Source organism: Phocoena sinus, chromosome 10 (genome assembly GCF_008692025.1).
Source record: "Phocoena sinus isolate mPhoSin1 chromosome 10, mPhoSin1.pri, whole genome shotgun sequence".
NCBI classification, from domain to species: Eukaryota; Metazoa; Chordata; class Mammalia; order Artiodactyla; family Phocoenidae; genus Phocoena; species Phocoena sinus.
Window position 1 is genome coordinate 64,208,299 of NC_045772.1, and position 21,658 is coordinate 64,229,956.

Below are 21,658 nucleotides of genomic sequence, written 5' to 3' on the forward strand. Positions count from 1 at the left end.
TGGGAAGAACCCACACGCCGCAGAGCAACTAAGCCCGTGCGCCACAGCTACTGAGCCTGTTCACAACTACTGAAACCCGCGCAGCTACAGCCCACGCTCCACAACAAGAGAAGCCTCTGCAATGAGAAGCCTGCGCACCACAACGAAGAGTAGCCCCTGCCTGCCGCAACTAGAGAAAGCCCGCGTGCAGCAACGAAGACCCAACGCAGCCAAACAAACAAACAAAAAAACCACTAAAAAATATGTTTAACACAAAAGAAGGAAATAAAGAAGTAACAAAGGAATAAAAATGAGACATATAGAAAACAACAGATGGCAGGCATAAACCCAATCATAGTGATAAATACTTTCAATGTGAAAGACTAAATAATCAAAAGGTAGAGTTGTTAGACTAGATAAAAAGCAAGATCTAACTATATGGTGCCTACAAGAGACACCCCTTAGACTCCAAGACACAAACAGATTGAAAGTAAAAGGATGAAAAATATATTCCCTGCAAACAGTAACTGTAAGAGAGCTGGAACGGCTATATTACTAGCAGAAAAACTAAATATATTACTAGAGATAAAAAGAACATTTTGTAATGATAAGAAAATCAATACATCAGCAGAATATAACAATTATTAATCTATATACACTTAATAACAGAGTCCTAAAATATGTGAATTAAAAACTGACAGAATAGGGTTTCCCTGGTGGCGCAGTGGTTGAGAGTCTGCCTGCTGATGCAGGGGATACGGGTTCGTGCCCCGGTCTGGGAAGATCCCACATGCCGCGGAGCGGCTAGGCCCGTGAGCCATGGCCACTGAGCCTGCGCGTCAGGAGCCTGTGCTCCGCAACGGGAGAGGCCACAACAGTGAGAGGCCCACGTACTGCAAAAAACAAAAACAAACAAACAAAAAAACTGACAGAGTAGAAAGGAACAATTCAACAATTACAGCTGAAGATTTCTATACTTTTCTCTTAGTAAATGACAGAACAAGTAAACAGAAAATTAGTAAGGATATAGATGATTTGAACATCAGGATCACCCAACCTAACTGACATAGATAGAATACTCCACCCAACAACAAATCAATACACATTCTTTTAAAGCACACATGGCATATTCTCCAGAACGAATCATATACTAGACAAACACATCACAAGAATGGAAAACTACAGACCGATATCTCTCATGAATACAGGTGTAGAAATCTATGACAAACAGAAACCAGTAACATAAAAAAAGATACATACTATGACCAAGTGGGATTCATACCAGGAATGCAGAATTGGTTTAACATATGAAAATTAATTAATATAATGCTCTATATAAATAAAGGACAAAAACACATGATCATAACAATAGATCAGAGTTTCTCAACTTCAGCAGTATTGACACTTTAAATAAAGCCAAGCACATCTTTGTTGTGCGGAGCTGTCCTGTGTAGTGCAGAATGTTTACAGCATCCTGGACCTAAATCCACTAGATGCCAATAGAACCCTAGCCCCAAGCTGTGACCACTAAAAATGTCTCCAGACATTGTCAAATATCCCCTAGGTGGCAAAATCATCCCTGTTTGAGAACCACTGAAACAGATGCATAAAAACATCTGACAAAATCCCAATACCCATTCATGTAAAAACTCAGCAAGGTGCAAGATAAGAAGAGAGAGGAACTTCTTCAAACTGATAAAGGGCATCTAGGAAAAACTTACAGGTAACATCATACTTAATGGTAAAAGACTAAATGCTTCTCCTCAAGAGTGAGAACAAGGCAAAGATGCCTGCCCTCACACTTCTTTGCAACAATATACTGGAAGTTCAAGCCCATGCAAAAGGCAAGAAAAAAGAAATTACAGTCATCTAGAATGGAAGAGAGGAGGAAAACGAACTTTATTCACAGAGGACACAGTATTATATATTGAAAATCTAAGTTATCAACTAAAAACTACTTGAACTAATAAGTGAGTTTAACAACAACAAAAATCAAATGTCTCACTCACAACAGCATCAAAAAGAATAAATTACTGGGACTTCCCTGGTGGCGCAGTGTTTAAGAATCCAACTTCCAATTCAGGGGACGCGGGTTCAAGCCCTGGTCAGGGAACTAGATCCCATATGCATGCCTCAACTAAGAGTTCGTGTGCCACAACTAAGGAGCCAGTGAGCTGCAACTAAGGAGCCTACCTGCTGCAACTAAGACCTGGTGCAACCAAAATAAAAAATAAAAAAGAGATTAAATTACTTAGGAATAAACTCAACAAAGGAACTGCAAGGTCTGTTCGCCTAAATCTATAAAACATTACGGAGAGAAAGTAAGATCTAAATAAATGTAGAGATACGCTACATTCATGAATTGAAAGACTCACTATTGTTAAGATAGCAATTCTCCACAAATTGATCTATTGATTAATGCAACCTCTATCAGATTCCAAGCAGATATTTTTGTATGAATTGACAAGCTGATTCTAAATTTCTAAGGAAACATAAAGAAACCAGGATAGCCAATAAAGCTTTGGGGGAAAAAAGGTTGGAGGATTTACTCTACACCTTACCTATTATACTATACTTTAAGAAAAGATAAACTGGGTTTTATCAAAATTAAAAACTTTCACTTTTAAAAAGACACCATGGGGAATTCCCTGGCGGTCCAGTAGTTAGAACGCTGCGCTTTCACTGCCAAGGGACCGGGTTCAATCCCTCGTCGGCGAACTAAGATCCCACATGCCACATGGCGGCGGGGGGAGCGGTGGGAAGACACCATTAAGAAAATAAAAAACAAATCACAGACTGGGAAAATATATAAATATATTTGCAAATCATGTACCTGATAATGGACTTGTATTCAGAAAAAATTCTTACAACTATAAATGGAGTATAACCTTTAAAAATTGCGAATCACTATGTTGTACACCTGAAATTTATATAATATTATAAATCAACTATACCTCAATTAAAAAAAAATTGTGGGGGGGGAAGAAGACCTACAACCCAATTTGTAAAAATGAATAAAGAATTTAAATAGACATTTCACCCAAAAAGATATACAAATGGCTAATAATCACATGAAGAAACAGTCAACATTATCAGTCATTAAGGAAGTACAAATCAAACCCACAATGAAATATCAGTACACACCCAGTAAAAGAGCTATAATAAAAAAGACACCATACCAAGTGTTGGCAAGGATATGAAGCATCCAAAACCAACATTTATTGCTGGTGGCATTATAAAATGGTCAGCCACTTTGGAAAACAGTCTGGCATGGCAATTTCTTTGAAAATTAGCCAGTTCTGCTCCTAGGTATTTCTCCAAGAGAAACAAAAACATATGTCCACACAAAGACTTGTAAGCAAATGTTCATAATTTATAATTATTCGTAATAGTCAAGACTGGAAATAATCCAAATGAATAATCAACTGGTAAATGGATAAACAAAATGTGATACAACCTGTGATATTGTAGTATAATAAGAAATAAATATTTTGGTCTTCATCCCCAGTTCCTGGCTAAGTACTCCTAAAACCTTGGTAACTCCCTAAGCTGTAAAGGTGCTAGGAGCATGTTTTGTTCTAGTATTTGGTATTTGACTCCAGTTCCTAAGAGATCACAAATGCCTTGAAATTTCCTGGGTGATAGGAGTTCTAAGGAAGCAACTTGGTGGGTTCCTGGACAGCTTCAGGATGGGGGCATGGTCACCAGAAAGATCAAGCCATAATTAAGGCTTGGAACTTTCAGCCCCACACCCATCCGTTGGGTAAGAGAAAAGAGAGGAGTTAGAGATGAGTTAATAATACTCAATCACATTTATGTGGTAAAACCTTGAAAAAAATCTCTGAAGTATGGGGTTCAGAGAGCTTCCAGGTTAGTGAACCCATCCATGTGCTAGGAGGGTAGTACACCTAAACTTCATGGAGACAGAAGCTCCTATACTGGGCACCCTTCCAGACCTCATCCTATATACCTCTTCATCTGGCTGTTCATCTGTATTCTTTATCACATTCTCTTCTATGTATATAAACCAGTAAAAGTAGTAAGTGTTTCCCCGAGTTCTGTGAGCATTATAGCAAATTACTGAACCTGAGAAGGGGGTCGTGGAAACCACCCGTTTGTAGCCAAGTTGGACAGAGGGGTGGATAACTTGGGAATCCACTACTCAAGATTGGTGTCTGAAGTGGGAGCAGTCTTGAGGGACTGAGCCCTTAACCTGTGGGATCTAACGCTAACTCCAAGTAGACAGTGTCAGAATTGAATTGGATTGTAGGGACATCCAGCTGGTATCAGAGAATTGGTCAATGTGGGAAGAACATCCACACTCCTGGTCACACAAACATCATGAGTAGCAGAGTGTAAAAAGAAACAGGTTTTTCCTTTTTATACCTTAATGCTACTCAGCAGTAAAAAGGGGCAAGCTACTGATACATTAAAAAACATTAAGGAACCTCAAAAACATTGCACTAAGTGAAAGAAACCAGACACAAAACCATACTGTATTAATCTGTTTATATGAAATCTCTAGAAAAGGCAAAACTAAAGACACAGAAAGTAGATCAGTGTTTGCCTGGGGTTGAAAGCAGGAATTGATTGTGAACAGGTAAGAGTAAACTTTTGGGGGTGAGGAAGGTGTTTTAAAATAGGATTGTGGTGATGGTTGCACAACTGCATAAATTTACTAAAAACAGGATATTCCCTGGCAGTCCAGTGGTTAGGACTCAGTGCTTTCACTGCCGAGGGCTTAGGTTCAATCCCTGGTCGGGGAACTAAGATCCTGTAAGCCTCAGGGCAAGGCCAAAAATTTTTTTTTTTACTAAAAATAATAACATTGTCCATTTATAATTGATGAATTTTATAGTATTTAAATTATACCTCAATAAAACTGTTTTGAAAGGGTTTGGATGTTACAGCACTGTCAAATCACTATAAATGAGTTTCTAGGGACTTCCCTAGGGATCCAGGGGTTGGGACTTCACCTTCCAATACAGGGGGTGCTGGTTCAATCCCTGGTCGGGGAGCTAAGATCCCACATGCCTCGCGGCCAAAACGCAAAACATAAAACAGAAGCAATATTGTAATAAATTCAATAAAGACTTTAAAAATGGTCAACATCAAAAAAATAAAAGTTTCTAAACAGTCTCCATTTAAAAATATTTCTCTAGTTCACAGATCATACTTTGAGAAGCACTGATCTGACTTCTGCTAGGTGTTGGCTAAAAGGCTTGGAGCAATCAATGGCTGCAGCTGAAATTGACCTTAATTTAAGCCATACAAGTTTAACTCCACTAAATGTTTCACTAAATAAGAAATTTACCAGTATTACCGATATAGGAAAATATGGAAACATGGTCTACTGTGGAATAAAAACATAACTCATTACAAAATGACACTTAGTAAATGAGTTGTCACTAGAGAACAGAAACTACCATAGTATCTATCTTTTTAATGTATTTTAACTAAGTTGATAAAGTGAGTATAATTATTTGGGCTAATAAAGCCCAAAACTATGAAATTTTAAATATATAAACGAATTAAATGAGATAGAATTTTATAAGTATTTTGTATTTTGGGGGGTTCAAATATCAGTTATATATATGTATATATTTGTTTCAGAGAGAGTCCTAACAACATATAAGCTTTCTTTCGTTTCAACTAAGTGTAAATCTAGGCTACGTTCAATCGAAATTTGTTAGCACTTAATGCCTATGATGTGATCTAAAATTTATATTTATTTTACAGCAACTGGATAGCAGTTATAGAAAGCAATGATACTCTTTTATAGCTCTGGAACAACACAGGCATGAAATAAACAAAGACTCTATAGTTTTTAAAAGGTCAAAGCAATCTGAAGTCAACTTTTTAAGGAAAAATTAAATGTTAAACTTTTTAGATTAAATTTTTAAAACTTTTCAGTTGATAAATCTCACTCCACAGAAGAATTCAGCTTCTTTAGTAATCTAACCATTCCTTAGATCTCAGATGTTCCTTATACAGGTTTTCTATACAATGAAAATACAGCTTTCAAAACCACAAGCAGCTGTGGTATATTGTTTTCTTATAATGAGATTTTTGATTTGGCCAGTCAAAATTAAGTTTAAAAGCATTTCCTTCAACCTAAATGTCCATCAACAGATGAATGGATAAAAAAGATGTGATACACACACACACACAATGGAATACTACTCAGCCATAAAAATAAGAATGAAATAATGTCATTTGCAGCAACGTGGATGGACCTAGAGATTATCATACTAAGTGAAGTAAGTCAGAGAAAGACAAATAGCGTATGATATCACTTATATGTAGAATCTAAAAAACTGATACAATGAACTTATTTACAAAACAGAAATAGACTCCCATACGTAGAAAACTAACTTATGGTTACCAAAGGGGATAGTGGTGGGGAGAGATAAATTAGGAGTTTGGGATTAACAGATACACACTACTATACCTATAAAACAGGTAAACAACAGGACCTAATTATAGCACAGGGAACTATACTCAATATCTTATAATGACCTAATGGAAAAGAATAGTAGGTATGCATGTGTGTGTCTGTATATACCTGAATCACTTTGCTGTACACTTGACACTAACACAACATTGTAAATAAACTATACTCCATTAAAAAAAAATTTTTTTAAGCATTTCCTTCATATTTAACACGTGAGACCTGGGTCTACAGCTTTGTTTTGAATTAAAGAACATTAACTTTAAATCGAAAATTAAATTGAGGGGAAAAAAATCCAGGATAGCTATGGTCATTCTTTTAACAAACATATTCCAGTTATGTGTGACAGTTCTAGTGCTATTTGTCCCTTTACATTTTTGCAGCTATTCTTGGAAAGCTGAAAAATTGACTTCATCGTCTTTGTTGTCCCTTCCTCCTTAATAAGTACTCTTGATATTTCTTGACTCTTTGCAACTTATATTTTACTTTATACAAAAAGCTAGAGTCATAATCCCAGAAGGAAAGCTAAAGAAGGAATCGATGACTAGAAGCATTTACTCTTGCTTCATTTCCTGCCTCCGAAGAAACATCAACTCACAGGATATAGAATATCCTGTAGTAAGTTATCTCCTACCCCTTATAACATATGTTCACTCTCCAAAAAGTGCACTTTCAAGATGCATTTGGCTTTCCTAAAAGTATATTAATAAGTTTATAAGAGTAGAAAAGCAATTGTTATATGAATTAATTCTAGTAACTAGAAACTAGTTACTAGACTAGTTTCACAAACTAGTAACTAGTAACACAAAACTAGTAACACAAAAAGCTATAATCTAATATCCACAAATCCTTAGGTAGTTAAAGGCACAACAGATAAAGCTGTGAATGTTCCATACTCTTCTAAAATTAATTGTGCAGTCATGACAGAAAGATAAGTTATAACTATCAGTAGTGTTGCACCAGGTGAGGAAAAGCATGACATCACTCAAAACTATGTACAGATAGAAATGGTGATCATTACTCCACAACTATGCTTTTAACAATTTATGCCCACATGGAATCTTACCCTTCTGGTTTTGCTTCCTAGACATTTCAGGTTTTTTTAATCTCAAAAAATACAGAAGAAAAGTATCCTTTTGCCTTGTCTTGGTTCTGATTGTAGTGATCTCTGATTTAAAAACAGGCAACAGAAGGCTGTAGTTGGAGGTGATAAATATAAAAATCCTGATTATTCAAAATTCTGTTCACTAGCTGTCGATCTCCTTTTCTTCTCTCGTATCAACTTCTTGTCAGGAAATATCATTGCAGACATTCATGTCTCTTTTTCCAGGGAGATTCTGGGGGGAAAACACACAAACACATATTCATTATTACAGTAACAGCTGTACAAAATTTCTAAGAGATATCCACAGACTTTATTTTATACTTTTTCTAAATGAAACTAGTTACTAAAAGAAAGTACTCTAGAAAGAATATAGTTATAAAAAGCAATATTTTAATTAACACAAAATTTTAAATCAACTATACTTCAATTAAAAAAAAATAAGAAATCACTGTAAACCTTTAAAAAAAAGCAATATTTTGCTCTTTAAGAAACATTAATCTGGGCTTCCCTGGTGGCACAGTGGTTGAGAGTCCGCCTGCCGATGCAGGGGACACGGGTTCGTGCCCCAGTCTGGGAGGATCCCACATGCCGCGGAGCGGCTGGGCCCGTGAGCCGTGGCCGCTGAGCCTGTGCGTCTGGAGCCTGTGCTCCGCAACGGGAGAGGCCACACAGTGAGAGGCCCACATACCTCAAAAAAAAAAAAAAAAAAAAAAAAAAGAAACATTAATCTTAGAATCAAACCAACTTCTTAGTTCAGAAAGCATGTTTTCTTATTCTTCTTAGCTTGTATCTAACTCAAAATCTTATCCCCAACCTAAGTGTCCATAAAAAGGAACGTAACAGGTGGATGGACCTAGAGTCTGTCATACAGAGTGAAGTAAGTCAGAAAGAGAAAACAAATACCGTATGCTAATACACATATTTTGAGTCTAAAAAAATGGTACTGATGAACCTAGTGGCAGGGCAGGAATAAAGAGGCAGATGTAGAGAATGGACTTGAGGACGTGGAGGGGGGAAGGGGAAGCTGGGACAAAGTGCGAGAGTAGCACTGACATATACACACTACCAAATGTAAAATAGATAGCTAGTGGGAAGCAGCCGCATAGCACAGGGAGATCAGCTCGATGCTCTGTGACCACCTAGAGGGGTGGGACAGGGAGGGTGGGAGGGAGACGCAAGAGGGAGGGGACATGGGGATATATGTATACTTATGGCTGACTCACTTCGTTGTACAGCAGAAACTAACACAACATTGTAAAGCAATTATACTCCAATAAAGATACTAAAAAAATCTTATCCCCATCTCTGCCTCACAGACTAAAGTAATTACTTCTTATCATTCCCTAAGATCTCTCTTACCACCTGCTCTTCCTGTCCAAATCAAGGGTCTTTTCTCTTCTTCTAGAATTTCCTTTATCTAACCGCTCCTCAAGTTTCCCAGCTCACGTATAGTTGCAAGACACTTGGGGTGGGGAGGGGGTGAGTGGGGAGGGGAGAGGATAAGGGGAATTTAATTTGATAAGAAAAACTGAAACATCAAAATTTGGATTAGTCAATACTACAGAAAGCTTTTATAAGTTGCAAAGATACAAATGCTTTTTTTTCCATATTACTGAACATTTAAAAAATACATGTCCAGGGACTTCCCTGGTGGCGCAGTGGTTAAGAATCCGCCTGCCAATGAAGGGGACACGGGTTTGAGCCCTGGTCTGCGAAGCTCCCACATGCCACGGAGCAACTAAGTCCACGTGCCACAACTACGGAGCCTGCGCTCTAGAGCCCACGAACCACAACTACTGAGCCCGTGTGCCCCAACTACTGAAGCCCATGTGCCTAGGGCCCATGCTCCACAACAAGAGAAGCCACCACAGTGAGAAGCCCACGCACCACAACTAAGAGTAGCCCCTGCTTGCTGCAACTAGAGAAAGCCTGTGTGCAGCAACGAAGACCCAACGCAGCCAAATAATAAATAAATAAATAAAAATACATGTCCAAGATTTCTGGGTAAAGAAAGCATGAGGAGGATCACAGAACTCTTATACCTGGACACCTGACAGGATAAACATTTTAAAAAATGCAACCCAAGAAGGAAATGAGAGTGACCTTATATGAAATACTTTCCAATGTGGAAGGAGGAGAATGAAAGGGATAGTCATGGGTAAGTTTAAAAAAAAAAAAATCCATCAGGAGTAAGAGCCTCTTAGGGAATTCCCTGGTGGTCCAGTGGTTAGGACTCCGCGCTTTCACTGCCATGGGCCCGGGTTCGATCATTGATTGGGGAACTGAGATCCCACAAGCTGCAAAGTGTGGAAAAAGAAAACAAAACTGTATAAACCACTATGGGACCTCAGGAAAAGGAGGCTGAACCTCTGGGGCTTGCCATCTTCCAGGGCATTAAGCCACATTGGGAGGAGAATCTGCCAAAGCTTATGTTAATACATGGAATTTACCACTGGATAAAGTAGGCCTGATAGAAAACATTTTATGAGACTTTAGAAAAAAGAACAGAATTCAAATCACCAAAAATGATTAAACTCTTCAATGGCAAGCTCTTCTCTACCTTCATGCCCTTAGCTTGAAAAGAGGATGAAAGCAACAATGAACCACTAACCATAGTTGATAAGCAAGATTGGGTGGGGATAGGTCTCAAATTAGGTGGGAAACATATCAAGGATATTTCAACGATCTCTCTCAAATAAAAGGTATAAACGGAACTGTTCCACATAAAATATAAAGAAGATCAATAAAAATGACACAGCAACTATCAAATCTCCAATAACAAAAGAGAAAGACAATGAGAGAGAAAAAATTACTACGCAGATGAAGAACCCAACCTGGAAAACAATCTAATCCCACAAAACCAAAAGCAGATTCTCCCTTGAATACTTATTTGAATACTTCAAATAAGAATGTAGAGGGCTTTGGGCTTCCCTGGTGGTGCAGTGGTTGAGAGTCCACCTGCCAATGCAGGGGATGCGGGTTTGTGCCCCGGTTCGGGAAGACCCCACATGCCGCGGAGCGGCTAGGCCCGTGAGCCATGGCCACTGAGCCTGTGCTCCACAACGGGAGAGGCCACAGCAGTGAGAGGCCTGTGTACAGCAAAAAAAAAAAAAAAAAAAGAATTTAGATACAGGGCTTCCTTGGTGGTGCAGTGGTTAAGAATCTGCCTGGCAATGCTGGGGACATGGGTTTGAGCCCTGGTCCGGGAAGATCCCACATGCCACGGAGCAACTAAGTTCATGTGTCACAACTACTGAGCCTGCACTCTAGAGCCCATGAGCCACAACTACTGAGCCCTCACGCCACAGCTGCTGAAGCCCGCATGCCTACAGCCTGTGCTCCACAACAAGAGAAGCCACCGCAATGAGAAGCCCTCACACCGCAAGGAAGAGTAGTCCCCACTCACCGCAACTAGAGAAAGCCCATGCACAGCAATGAAGACCCAACGCAGCCAAAATAAATAAATAAATAAAACAAATTAAAAAAAAGAATTTAGATACAATAAGAGCTAAGAAATAAATGAAAGAACGAAAAAGAATAAATAGAATGAAAAGAAAGATGTCTGCAAAGCTGAAGAAAACCAAAACACCACAATTAAAGGTTCAATAAGATGTCAGAAACAGAAGAGATACAGAGAAAACAGAATGAACAGAGTGGAGAAAGGCTTTCAGAATTAAAAAAAAACACAAACAAACAGATATTAAAGCAATTAGAAGATAATATTAGAACATAAAAATGATCCAATCTAAGGATAATTAGAATAAATATAGTAAACTCAAAAAACATAGGGCTCAATAAAGGGAACAGAAAAAACATTCACAGATAATATACAGGAAAATTCCCTTAAAATAAGGGACCAGTATCATTCACTCCCCACTGCCAATCCATCAGAAGAAATCCTATCTGTTCTACCTTATGCATACACCAGAACTGGACCGCTTCTTACCATCTCCACTTGTTACCACCCTTATCTAAGCCACAATCATTTCTTACCTGCATCGCCATGATCAAGACTGTAATAGTCTCCTAACTGGCATCCTGAGCCTTCTATTCTGCCACTCTCTGGCTTCTATTTCACATAGCTGCTTTTAAAATTATAAGACATTATGTCCCAGCTCCACTGTTCAAAGCCCTTCAACAGCTCCCCATTTCATTCAAGGTAAAAGCCAGAGCCCTTAGAGTGGCCTAAAAGGTCTTATCTGCTCTAACACCCTGTCCCCATCCTCGCTTTATCTCTCTGACCTCACGTCCTACTACTCTTCCTCTCAGGTACTCCACACCAGCCACACTGGCCTCCTTACTGTCCCTTTTATAACTTAGATATGTTCTCACCTTAAGGCCCTTAAGGTGTTGCCTCTGCCAGGAATGTTCTTCCCCTAGATGTCTACATGGATACTTCCTCACCTCCTTCAGGTCTTTTCTCAAATGTTACCTTCTCTGTGGTTATTCATGAGAAACTACTGAACTTGGGGTAAGAACAGAGAGAGTCTGTGGCATTATTGCCTAAAGCTACTCCCATCCCCAGAGGTCAGTGGGAAAGGTAGTTCTACCAAGGTGGCGAAAGCCATGAAAACCAGCAGCTTCACTGACAGAGAGAGCTGACTTGATTTAAAGCAAAGCACAGAAAAACCCCACGCCTATCCGCATTGTCAGTAAGAGTGTGCATTCTGGGTGGCAAATGAAAAAGCAAGACCAAGGGCTCAGTGAGCCTGAGGTTGCTGTCATAGTGCAAGCAATGGACCAGCAGACTAGACAGAAATTAAAAAAGGAAATCTGGAAACAAAACTTAAGGGACCTTGATAAATGCTCTACACATCTGCACTGGAGAGATTGGAAAGGGTCCACCAGGAGCCTGCATAAACAGGCAGAAAAGACACAAAAGGGCCCAGCAGAAAGTAAAAGTTAGGGCAGACTTTTAAACTGTCTGAACTTTGAAGGAGTTTCCCCAACACACACAATGATCAGCAGAGAGAGGAAGCCTTACTGGCTCAAGGTGTTTAGCACAATCTTTGACCGATCATTAACTGACCACTAAGCAATGTAGATACAGGTGTCACTCCAGGAAGCCAAACTTAGAAATTAAAACAGAAATTAAAAAAACAGAAACAAAACTGAGCAGATATCAGCAGTCACACACCAAGGAGAAAGATTCTACAGATTGAGTCCAGGCAAGTTACTTAAAAAACAACAATAATAACAGCAACAACAACCCTCAAAAGGGAAAAAAAATCAGAATCCAAAATTGCTACAACATATTATGTAAAATGTCCACAGTTTCAACAAAAATTTATGGGATGTAAAGATGCAAGAAAGTGTGACCCAAACTGAGAAGGGAAAAAAGACCCCATGTGATTGCAAACATCCCTGTGTAGGCTCAATGCCAGACTTAGCAAACACAGACATCAAAGTGCTTTAAAAGACTAAAGAAAATTATATGAACAATGCCTTAAACAGATAGAAAATCTCAACAAAAAGACAGAAATCATAAAAAAGGGCCAAATGGAACTCTAGAGTTGAATACTACAGCAGAATAAAAAATAAACCTAAAGAAAGAGCAATAGAAATTATCTAATCTGAAGAGAGAGAAAAGAATAAAGAAAAACAAACAGAGCCTTAAAGACCTGTGGAACAAGTGTACCAACATACACAAATTAGGAGTTCCAGAAGTGGAAAGAAAGGATAGAAAGTGACCAAAAACAATACAAACTGATTTTTTAAATTAATCTACACATTAAGAAGCTCAATGAACCACAACTACAAAAACACAGAAGTCCGTACCGAGACATGTAGTAAAACTGATCAAAGCCCCAAACTGAAAATCTTGGGAGTAGTAAGAAACAAACAACCCATCATTTACAGGGAAGCAAAGATATAACTAGTGGCTAACTTCTCATCAGAAACAAGGGAGGCTAGAAGGCAGCGAGATGACATATTCAAAATGCTGAAAGGAAATATTGTCAAGCAAGAATTCTGTATCCAGATAGCTAAACTGTCTTTCAGAAATGAAGGTGAAATAAAGACATCCCCAATAACTCAGAGAATCCACTGACACCAGCTGGTAGCTTAAATCTACACAGAGAAATGAAGAGCACTGGAAAAAGTAAATATATGGGTAAATATAAAAGAATGCGTTTTAAAAATTTTATTCTCTCATACAGAGTGAAGTCAGAAAGAGAAAAACAAATATCTTATATTAACACATATATGTGGAATCTGAAAAAAACTGGTATAGATGATCTTAACTACAAAGCAGAAATAGAGACCCAGACGTAGAGAACAAACATATGGATACCAAGGGGCAAGTGGGGGCGGGGGGTTGGATGAATTGGGAAATTGAGGCTGACTATTGATAGTAGGTATGAAATAGATAAGTAATGAGAACGTACTGTATAGCACAGGGAACTCTACTCGATGCTCTGCAGTGACCTAAATGAGAAGGAAATCCAAAAGAGAGGGCATATATATATATATATATATATATATATATATATATATACACACACGTATAGCTGATTCACTTCGCTGTACAGTATAAACTAACACAACACTGTAAAGCAACTACACTCCAATAAAAAAAGAATAAAAAAATTATTCTCTTAAATTATTTAAAAGACAAGATTGTATAAAGCAGTAATAACAACACTGTACTGTTGGGTTTATAACAAATATAAACGATATATATGACAATAACTGCACAAAGGAGGGGGAAAGACAAGCTATCTTATAGAATTAAACTAGTACTAATCTAAAGTAGACTTTGGGGACTTAACCTGGTGGCACAGTGGTTAAGAATCCGCCTGACAATGCAGGGGACACGGATTCGACCCCCGGTCCGGGAAGATCCCACATGCCTCAGAGCAACTAAGCTTGCGGGCCACAACTATTGAAACCTGCGTGCCTAGAGCCCGTGTTCCACAACAAGAGAAGCCACCACAATGAGAAGCCTGGGCGCCGCAACAAAGAGTAGCCCCCACTCGCCGCAACTAGAGAAAGCCCACATGCAGCAAATGAAGATCCAACGCGGCCAAAAACAAAAAACAAAACAAAACAGTATGGTATTGGCATAAAGACTGAATTTAGATGAATGGAATAGAATACAGAGCCCAGAAATAAACTGTCACATGTATGGTCAAATAATTTTTAACAAAGGCACCAAGACCACTCAATGGGGAAAGAATAGTCTCTCCAACAAATGATGCTTGGAAAACTGGATATCTACATGCAAAAGGATGAAGCTGGACCCATCGCTTACACCATATACAAAAGCCAACTCAAAATGGATTAAAGACCTAAACATAAGATCTAAAACTCCTAGAAGAAAACACAGAGGAAAAGCTTCATGACATTGAATTTGGCAATGATTTCTTGAATATGACACCAAAAGCACAGTTAAAAAAGCAAAAATAGACAAACAGGAACATGTGAAAATTAAAAACTTCTGTACATCAACGGAAATAATCAAGAGTGAAAAAGCAATCTATGGAATGGGAGAAAATATTTGTAAATCATTTAACTGATAAGAGGTTAATATCCAGTAGATATAAAGAACCCCTACAACTTAACAACAGAAAAATAAATGACCAACTTAAAAATGGGCAAAGAACTTGAACAGACATTCTCCAAAGGAGATATGCAAATGGCCAAAAAAGATGCTTAACATCACTCATCATTAGAGAAACACAAATCAAAACCACAATGAGATATCATCTCATACCCATTAGGATGGCTGCTACCAAAACCAACAACAACACAGTAACACACACACACACAAAAAAAAAAAACCCAGAAAATAAGTGTTGCTGAGGATGTGGAGAAATTGGAACTCTTGTGCACTATTGGTGGGAATATAAAATGGTGCAGCCACTACAGAAAATAATATGAAGCTTCCTCAAAATTTAAAAATAGAACGACCATAAGATGCAGCAATCCCACCTCTGGGTATATATCCAAAAGAAATGAAAGCAGGATGTAGAAGAAATATTTGCACGTCCATGTTCACTGTAGCACTATTTATCAATGTAATAGACAAGAGGTGGAAACAACCCAAATGTCCATTGATGGATGACTGGATAAACAATATGTGGCATATACATACAATGGAATATTATTTGGCCTTTAAAAAGGAAAGGCCTTAAAAAAAAAAAAAAAAGGAAAGGCCTTTAAAAAGGAAATCTTGATACATGTCACGATGCAAATGAATGCTGAGGACATTATGCTAAATGAAGTTTCAGTCATAAAAAAGAAAAATATTGTAAGATTCCACTTACATGAGGTATCTAAAGTAGTGAAATTCATAGAAACAGAAAGTAGAATGGTGGATGCCAGGGGCTGTAGGGAGAGGGAAATGGGATATTGTGATTTCATAGGTACAGGCATACCTTGGAGATACTCCAGGTTCAGTTCCAGACCACCACAGTAAAGTGAACATCGCAATAAAGCAAGTCACAGAAATTTTTTTGGTTTCCCAGTGCATATAAAAGTTATGTTTACACTATACTGTAGTCTATTAAGTGTGCAATAGTATTATGTCTAAAAAAATGTACATACCTTAATTTAAAAATACTTTATTGCTAAAAGAATGTTAACTATCATCTGATAATGTAAGATTGCCACAAACCTTCAATTTGTAAAAAAAAAAAAAATGCAATTATCTGCGAAGTGTAATAAAGTAGAACACAATAAAACAAAATATGCCTATAATTTCAGTACTGTTGTGTCTCAGGGAATAGGGTGGCCTGAGGAGAGGGAGAGAGACAGGGGAATGGCCAGTTGGTGGAGCAGTCAAAACACACACAACATTTATCCATTAAATCTGCCTCCCATATGGGCATGGTTTGTGGCGCTCCAAAACAATTACAGTCGTAACATCAAAAATCACTGATCACAGATCACCATAACAAATACAGTAGGGTGAGCGCCCTCGCCAGACTGGTTAAAGGCGCGGCCGGTAGTGAGCGCTGCTGGAGGGGCGCGGGCTCGAAGGGCACCATCAGACCTGAGGTGGCAGCCAGAGCCCGGGAGGCGCGGGGATGCGTCTGTCACTGCCCCGGGGAACGGTCCCCAGGGACCACCGCCACCTCAAGGGCCAAGAGCCAAACACCATGGAGACCTTGGATCCTGACCCCCCAGGATGCTAAGCCCAGCAGAACTGGAAGCGAGATTTAAAATGCATGACTGGGGGGCTGTGTCCGACTCATCTTTCCATCTTGGGCTCCTTCACAGTGCTTGGGACATCATGACAACAGTAAGAGGAAGAGGAGCTTATCAAATACTGTTAAGCTCGAGCCTGGAGGGGACCAACAAACCTTTGGATCGAAGTGGGGGCCTTTGGGTCTCAGCAACCTGTAAGACTTTATTTACCTCTTTCTAAGCATCAAGAGTACCTGCAGAGTTCTGGGGTGAAGGTGCTGGCCAGTTTCCCTGTGCAAGCCACCATTCACCTCTATAGTGACGAGTCAGATTCAGATAAGGAGCAGAAAGAAAAACCCAGCCCTCTGACCTTCAGTGCCAGGAGGCGGAAGACAGCCCAGGAGGAAAGGGCAGAGACCGGCTGACAAACCCAGGACGGCAACCCGGAGTCCGTGGTGGCCTTGGTGGTAAGGGTCTGCTCCCCAACCCTGACTCTCCGGAGGATGCTGGGTGCCCTTCATCCCAATAAGTCTGTCTCTCCTACACCAGACCCACCTCACATGTGCCCTGCGGGACAGCCCTTGGGGACAGCCTTGCGAGAACACTTTGCCTTTCAACTGGGTATACAAGGACTTGACTTTCTCTGGCCAGCACCCCACTCTGGCAAAGACTCAGCTTTTACTCATCCTTCTACTTTGTGCCTCACTTGTACCTTTGTGCCTCATTTATACCTTTGAGAAAGGATTCTAGGACCAAGAGGTTTGTGTCCACATGGGGTGTTATCAGGTGGGGCCAACTTTCAAAGCACGTTCAGCAATGTCACTGTGCTGATCAAAGGACAGATTAGTCCATATCGATTAATAACTCACCCACGCCTCTCACTTAACCTGAGACCCTTTATTTGGCTATTTCCACTTTTGTAAAAATGATTCAGATATTGTCCACGGTTGATGTGGTGGCTTAGTGGCATTCTGAAAAAAAAAATTTATTTATGAAAAACACACAAACACACTGAATAATTTCCATAAAAGTAACAAAAATAAAAAGACAAGAATTTGGGTGGAGGGACCATTCTGGATAAAAACATATATGATTCTTGTCTAAGGGCTGTGTGTATGAATAGAGAGACAAGCTTTAACTCTTAGTTGGGGACTGCTTTGGGCTTATTACTTATTTTCAATCAAGGTACCTAATGTAATATTATTTTCAGCTTTTTATATTTTGATGACCAAATGAGTGTATTCGTCAAGGTTTTTTATTTAACTATTTTACATTTGGTTGTCTTCCCAGTTTCTACTTGAAATAAATATTTTGAGAGACAAAAAAACCCAAATACAGTAAAAATGAAAATGTTTGAAATATTGGGAGAATTCTCACAATGTGACACAGAGACAACAAAAGTGAGGAATGCTGCTGGAAAAATGGCACTGAGAGATTTGCTTAATGCAGGGTTGCCACGAAGCTTCAATTTGTAAAAAATGCAATATCTGCAAAGTACAATAAAGCAAAGTGCAATAAAATGAAGAGATGCCTGCAGAAATTTTCCATTTTACAAGACAAAAAATTTCTAGAGATCTGTTCAACAACTATGTAAATATACTTAACACTACTGACCTGTACATTTAAAAATGGCTAAGATGGTAAATTTTATATTACATATTTTAATTTTTTTCTTAATTTTCAGGAATATACTGATTTGGAAAAAAAAGAAAAAGAGATGAAAAATGTTAAATGTGGATGGATTAGCATAAATCCATCACTACTCATGGAAATCCAAGCCAAAGCACATGCTCCACTGAGGTTGAATATATAGCCTTAGTATAGATGCAGTATAGTGAGTGGATAAGTGAGGGCTTAAAAGCCAGACTGCCTGGGTTCCCATTCCAGCTTTACCGTCTCCTAGCTAAATGACTACAAGCAAGCTACTTACCTTCTCTGTGTCTCCATTTCTTTATCTGTAAGATGCAAATAATGCTAGCATCTTCCTCACAGGACTGTTATATGGTTTAAATGAGTTCATACAGATGTAGCACTTAAAAGAATGCCTGACACTTATTGACAACCAGTCAATAAACACTGGCTGATATTAACTGCAAGATGTGTCTCCTAAAACTAAAAGGTGTTAAGAATCATAGATTATACAAGTTACTTAACAAAAACTAATGGGAACTTTACCAAGACTACGGGTTACTAGCAGTAGGTCATAATTTCAGGTATTGTTAGACCTTTAGAATGGCAACTCCATCAAATTTAGATGATGTATAATTAGGAAATCAGAATGATCCAAAGTACTCTAAAGATATAGCGGGTATAATTTTCAAGTCTTGGGGTATATAACTTTTCACACTGGCATGCATTATAAGGACCTGACACACTAGCAAATAAAGGTAAATTGGGCTATACACAAAGGTACCTGTAGTTATTTTAAATTGAAAATACAGATCGTTACAAAATGTACCTATGAATAGAACCAGGAAAAAAGGAAGGACAGATGAGGAAGGAAGGAAACATAAGAAAACTAAATGCTCATCTTCAATAATAGGACTGCCCCTAAAAAAATTAAAAAGTCAGTACAGCCATGCTATGAAGAATATGGAGTTTAATACCAGAATAAATGGGTCGTAATTACCCCATGGACAGCTAGAATAGGAAATCGTGGGGGAGAGGGCAGAGAAAGCAAGACTTTTTTAAAAAAATTATTATAAGTTTTGTGATACTATTTGACTTCTTTTTCTTTTAATAAATTTATTTATTTTATTTATTTATTTATTTTTGTGGTACACAGCCCTCTCACTGTTGTGGCCTCTCCCGTCGTGGAACACAGGCTCTGGACGCGCAGCCTCAGCGGCCATGGCTCACGGGCCCAGCCGCTCCGCGGCATGTGGGATCTTCCCAGACCGGGGCACAAACCCATGTCCCCTGCATCGGCAGGCGGACTCTCAACCACTGCGCCACCAGGGAAGCCTCTATTTATTTTTCTTTTTGGCTGTGTTCGGTCTTCGTTGCTGCGCGCAGGCTTTCTCTAGTTGCAGTGAGCGGGGGCTACTCTTCGTTGTGGTGCATGGGCTTCTCATTGCGGTGGCTTCTCTTGCTGTGGAGCACGGGCTCTAGACATGCGGGCTTCCGCAGTTGCAGCACTTGGGCTCAGTAGTTGTGACTCAGAAGCTCTAGAGTGCAGGCTCAGTAGTTGTGGCGCACAGGCTTAGTTGCTCCGTGGCATGTGGGATCTTCCCGGACCAGGGCTCCAACCCGTGTCCCCTGCATTGACAGGCAGATTCTTAACCACTGCGCCACGAGGGAAGCCCACTATTTGACTTCTTATACCATGTACCGTCCAGTCCTCCATATCTGCAGTTTCTGCATTCTCAGATTCAACCAACCGAAATCAAAAATACTCAAGGGAAAAAAAATCCAAAAAGTTCCAAAAAGAAAAATTTGATTTTGCCACAAGCCAGCAACTATTTATATAACATTTACATTGTATTGGGTATTATAAGTAATCTAGAGATGATTTAAAATATACAGGAGGAAATGTTTAGGTTATATGCAAATACTATGCCATTTTATATAAAGGGACTAGAGCATCTGCAGATTTTGGTATCTGTGGGGGGTCTTGGAACCAATCCTCAGCAGATACTGAGGGAAGACTAGACGTTTATACTTAGATTAAAAAATACTTAGCCTATTTTATGCACTTTGAAACTACTAAAACACTGTTTTTTACCCTGACAAATGTCCAAAATGATTACACACACTGGTAGTAAGACTATGGAGAAAACAAGCTACCTCACATCTAAGTGAGAATGTAAATTTGTACAATACCTATGAAAAACAACTAGACAGTAGTTATCAAAATTTTAAATACAGGCACTTCCTTGGTGGCACAGTGGTTGAGAATCCGCCTGCCAATGCAGGGGACACGGGTTTGATCCCTGGTCCGGGAATATCCCACATACCATGGAACAACTAAGCCTATGCGCCACAACTGCTGACCCTGCACTCTAGAGCCCACGAGCCACAACTACTGAGCCCAAGAAGCCACAACTACTGAAACCCATGCTCCACAACAAGAGAAGCCACCACAATGAGAAGCCCACGTGCCACAACGAAGCCTTGACCCCGCTCGTCACAACTAGAGAAAGCCTGGGCATAGCAACGAAGACCCAACACAGCCAAAAATAAATAAATAAATAAATTTATACCAAAAAAAATTTTAAAATACATATACTATTTGACCCAGCAAAAGAATTTCTAGGAATTTACCCTACAAGCATATCTGCAAATACGTGGAAAGGAATGTTCAAGGTTATCAAATGAAACAACATTTATTAGAGCAAAAGATTGGAAACAACTTAATTGTCCATCAATGGAACACTAGCTTAATGAATTATGGTTTATTCATACAATGAGATACTATGCAAATGTTTTTGAGGAAAGAGAACGTTCTTTTATGTATTGATATGATATATTGTTAAATGAATATGATGGGGAGAATATATTTATACTATCATATATACATAAATATTATATATCTGGAAGGATAAACAAGAAACTAGCAACAGTGATGATCCGTTGAGGAATGGAAACTGAAAAAATAGGAAACTCAGGTAAGAAAGACTTTTCAATTGGCCTTTTTCTATTTTGCCATTGGAACCATACAAGCATCTTATCTAATCAAAAAAACTGTAATACTTTTTTTAAAAAAGATCCCTTCCTAGTAAATTAAACCAAAGCTGAAAACCCTCAGTTTAACCTAAATAACATTTGTTTCAACTTAGAAATCCAATCAACGGGTTCAAGAAATGTGTCAGTAAGAACCTACAAACACTAACTTCTAGATCTGCAGAACAACAACCAAAAACAAGAAAATGGGGAGTTCCAAATAAAAATATTTTTCCTGACTTTTAAAGGTTTGGGTTATGAGAAAGTAACCAAGAGTTCTTATTCCACAATATCATTTTTGCCAATAGTTATTCTCATTAACTTTATAAAGG

At 38.9% G+C, this 21,658-nt stretch overlaps 1 protein-coding gene across 1 annotated transcript in view; it reads right to left on the reverse strand.

The window, feature by feature from the left end:
• Nucleotides 1-21,658, reverse strand: part of SPATS2 (spermatogenesis associated serine rich 2) — a 136,841-nt gene that overhangs the window by 67,939 nt on the left and 47,244 nt on the right. The window contains 1 exon segment of the mRNA XM_032645176.1: nt 7,497-7,767. Within this exon segment, the coding sequence (XP_032501067.1) occupies nt 7,497-7,521 (25 nt within the window). The 5' untranslated portion in view covers nt 7,522-7,767.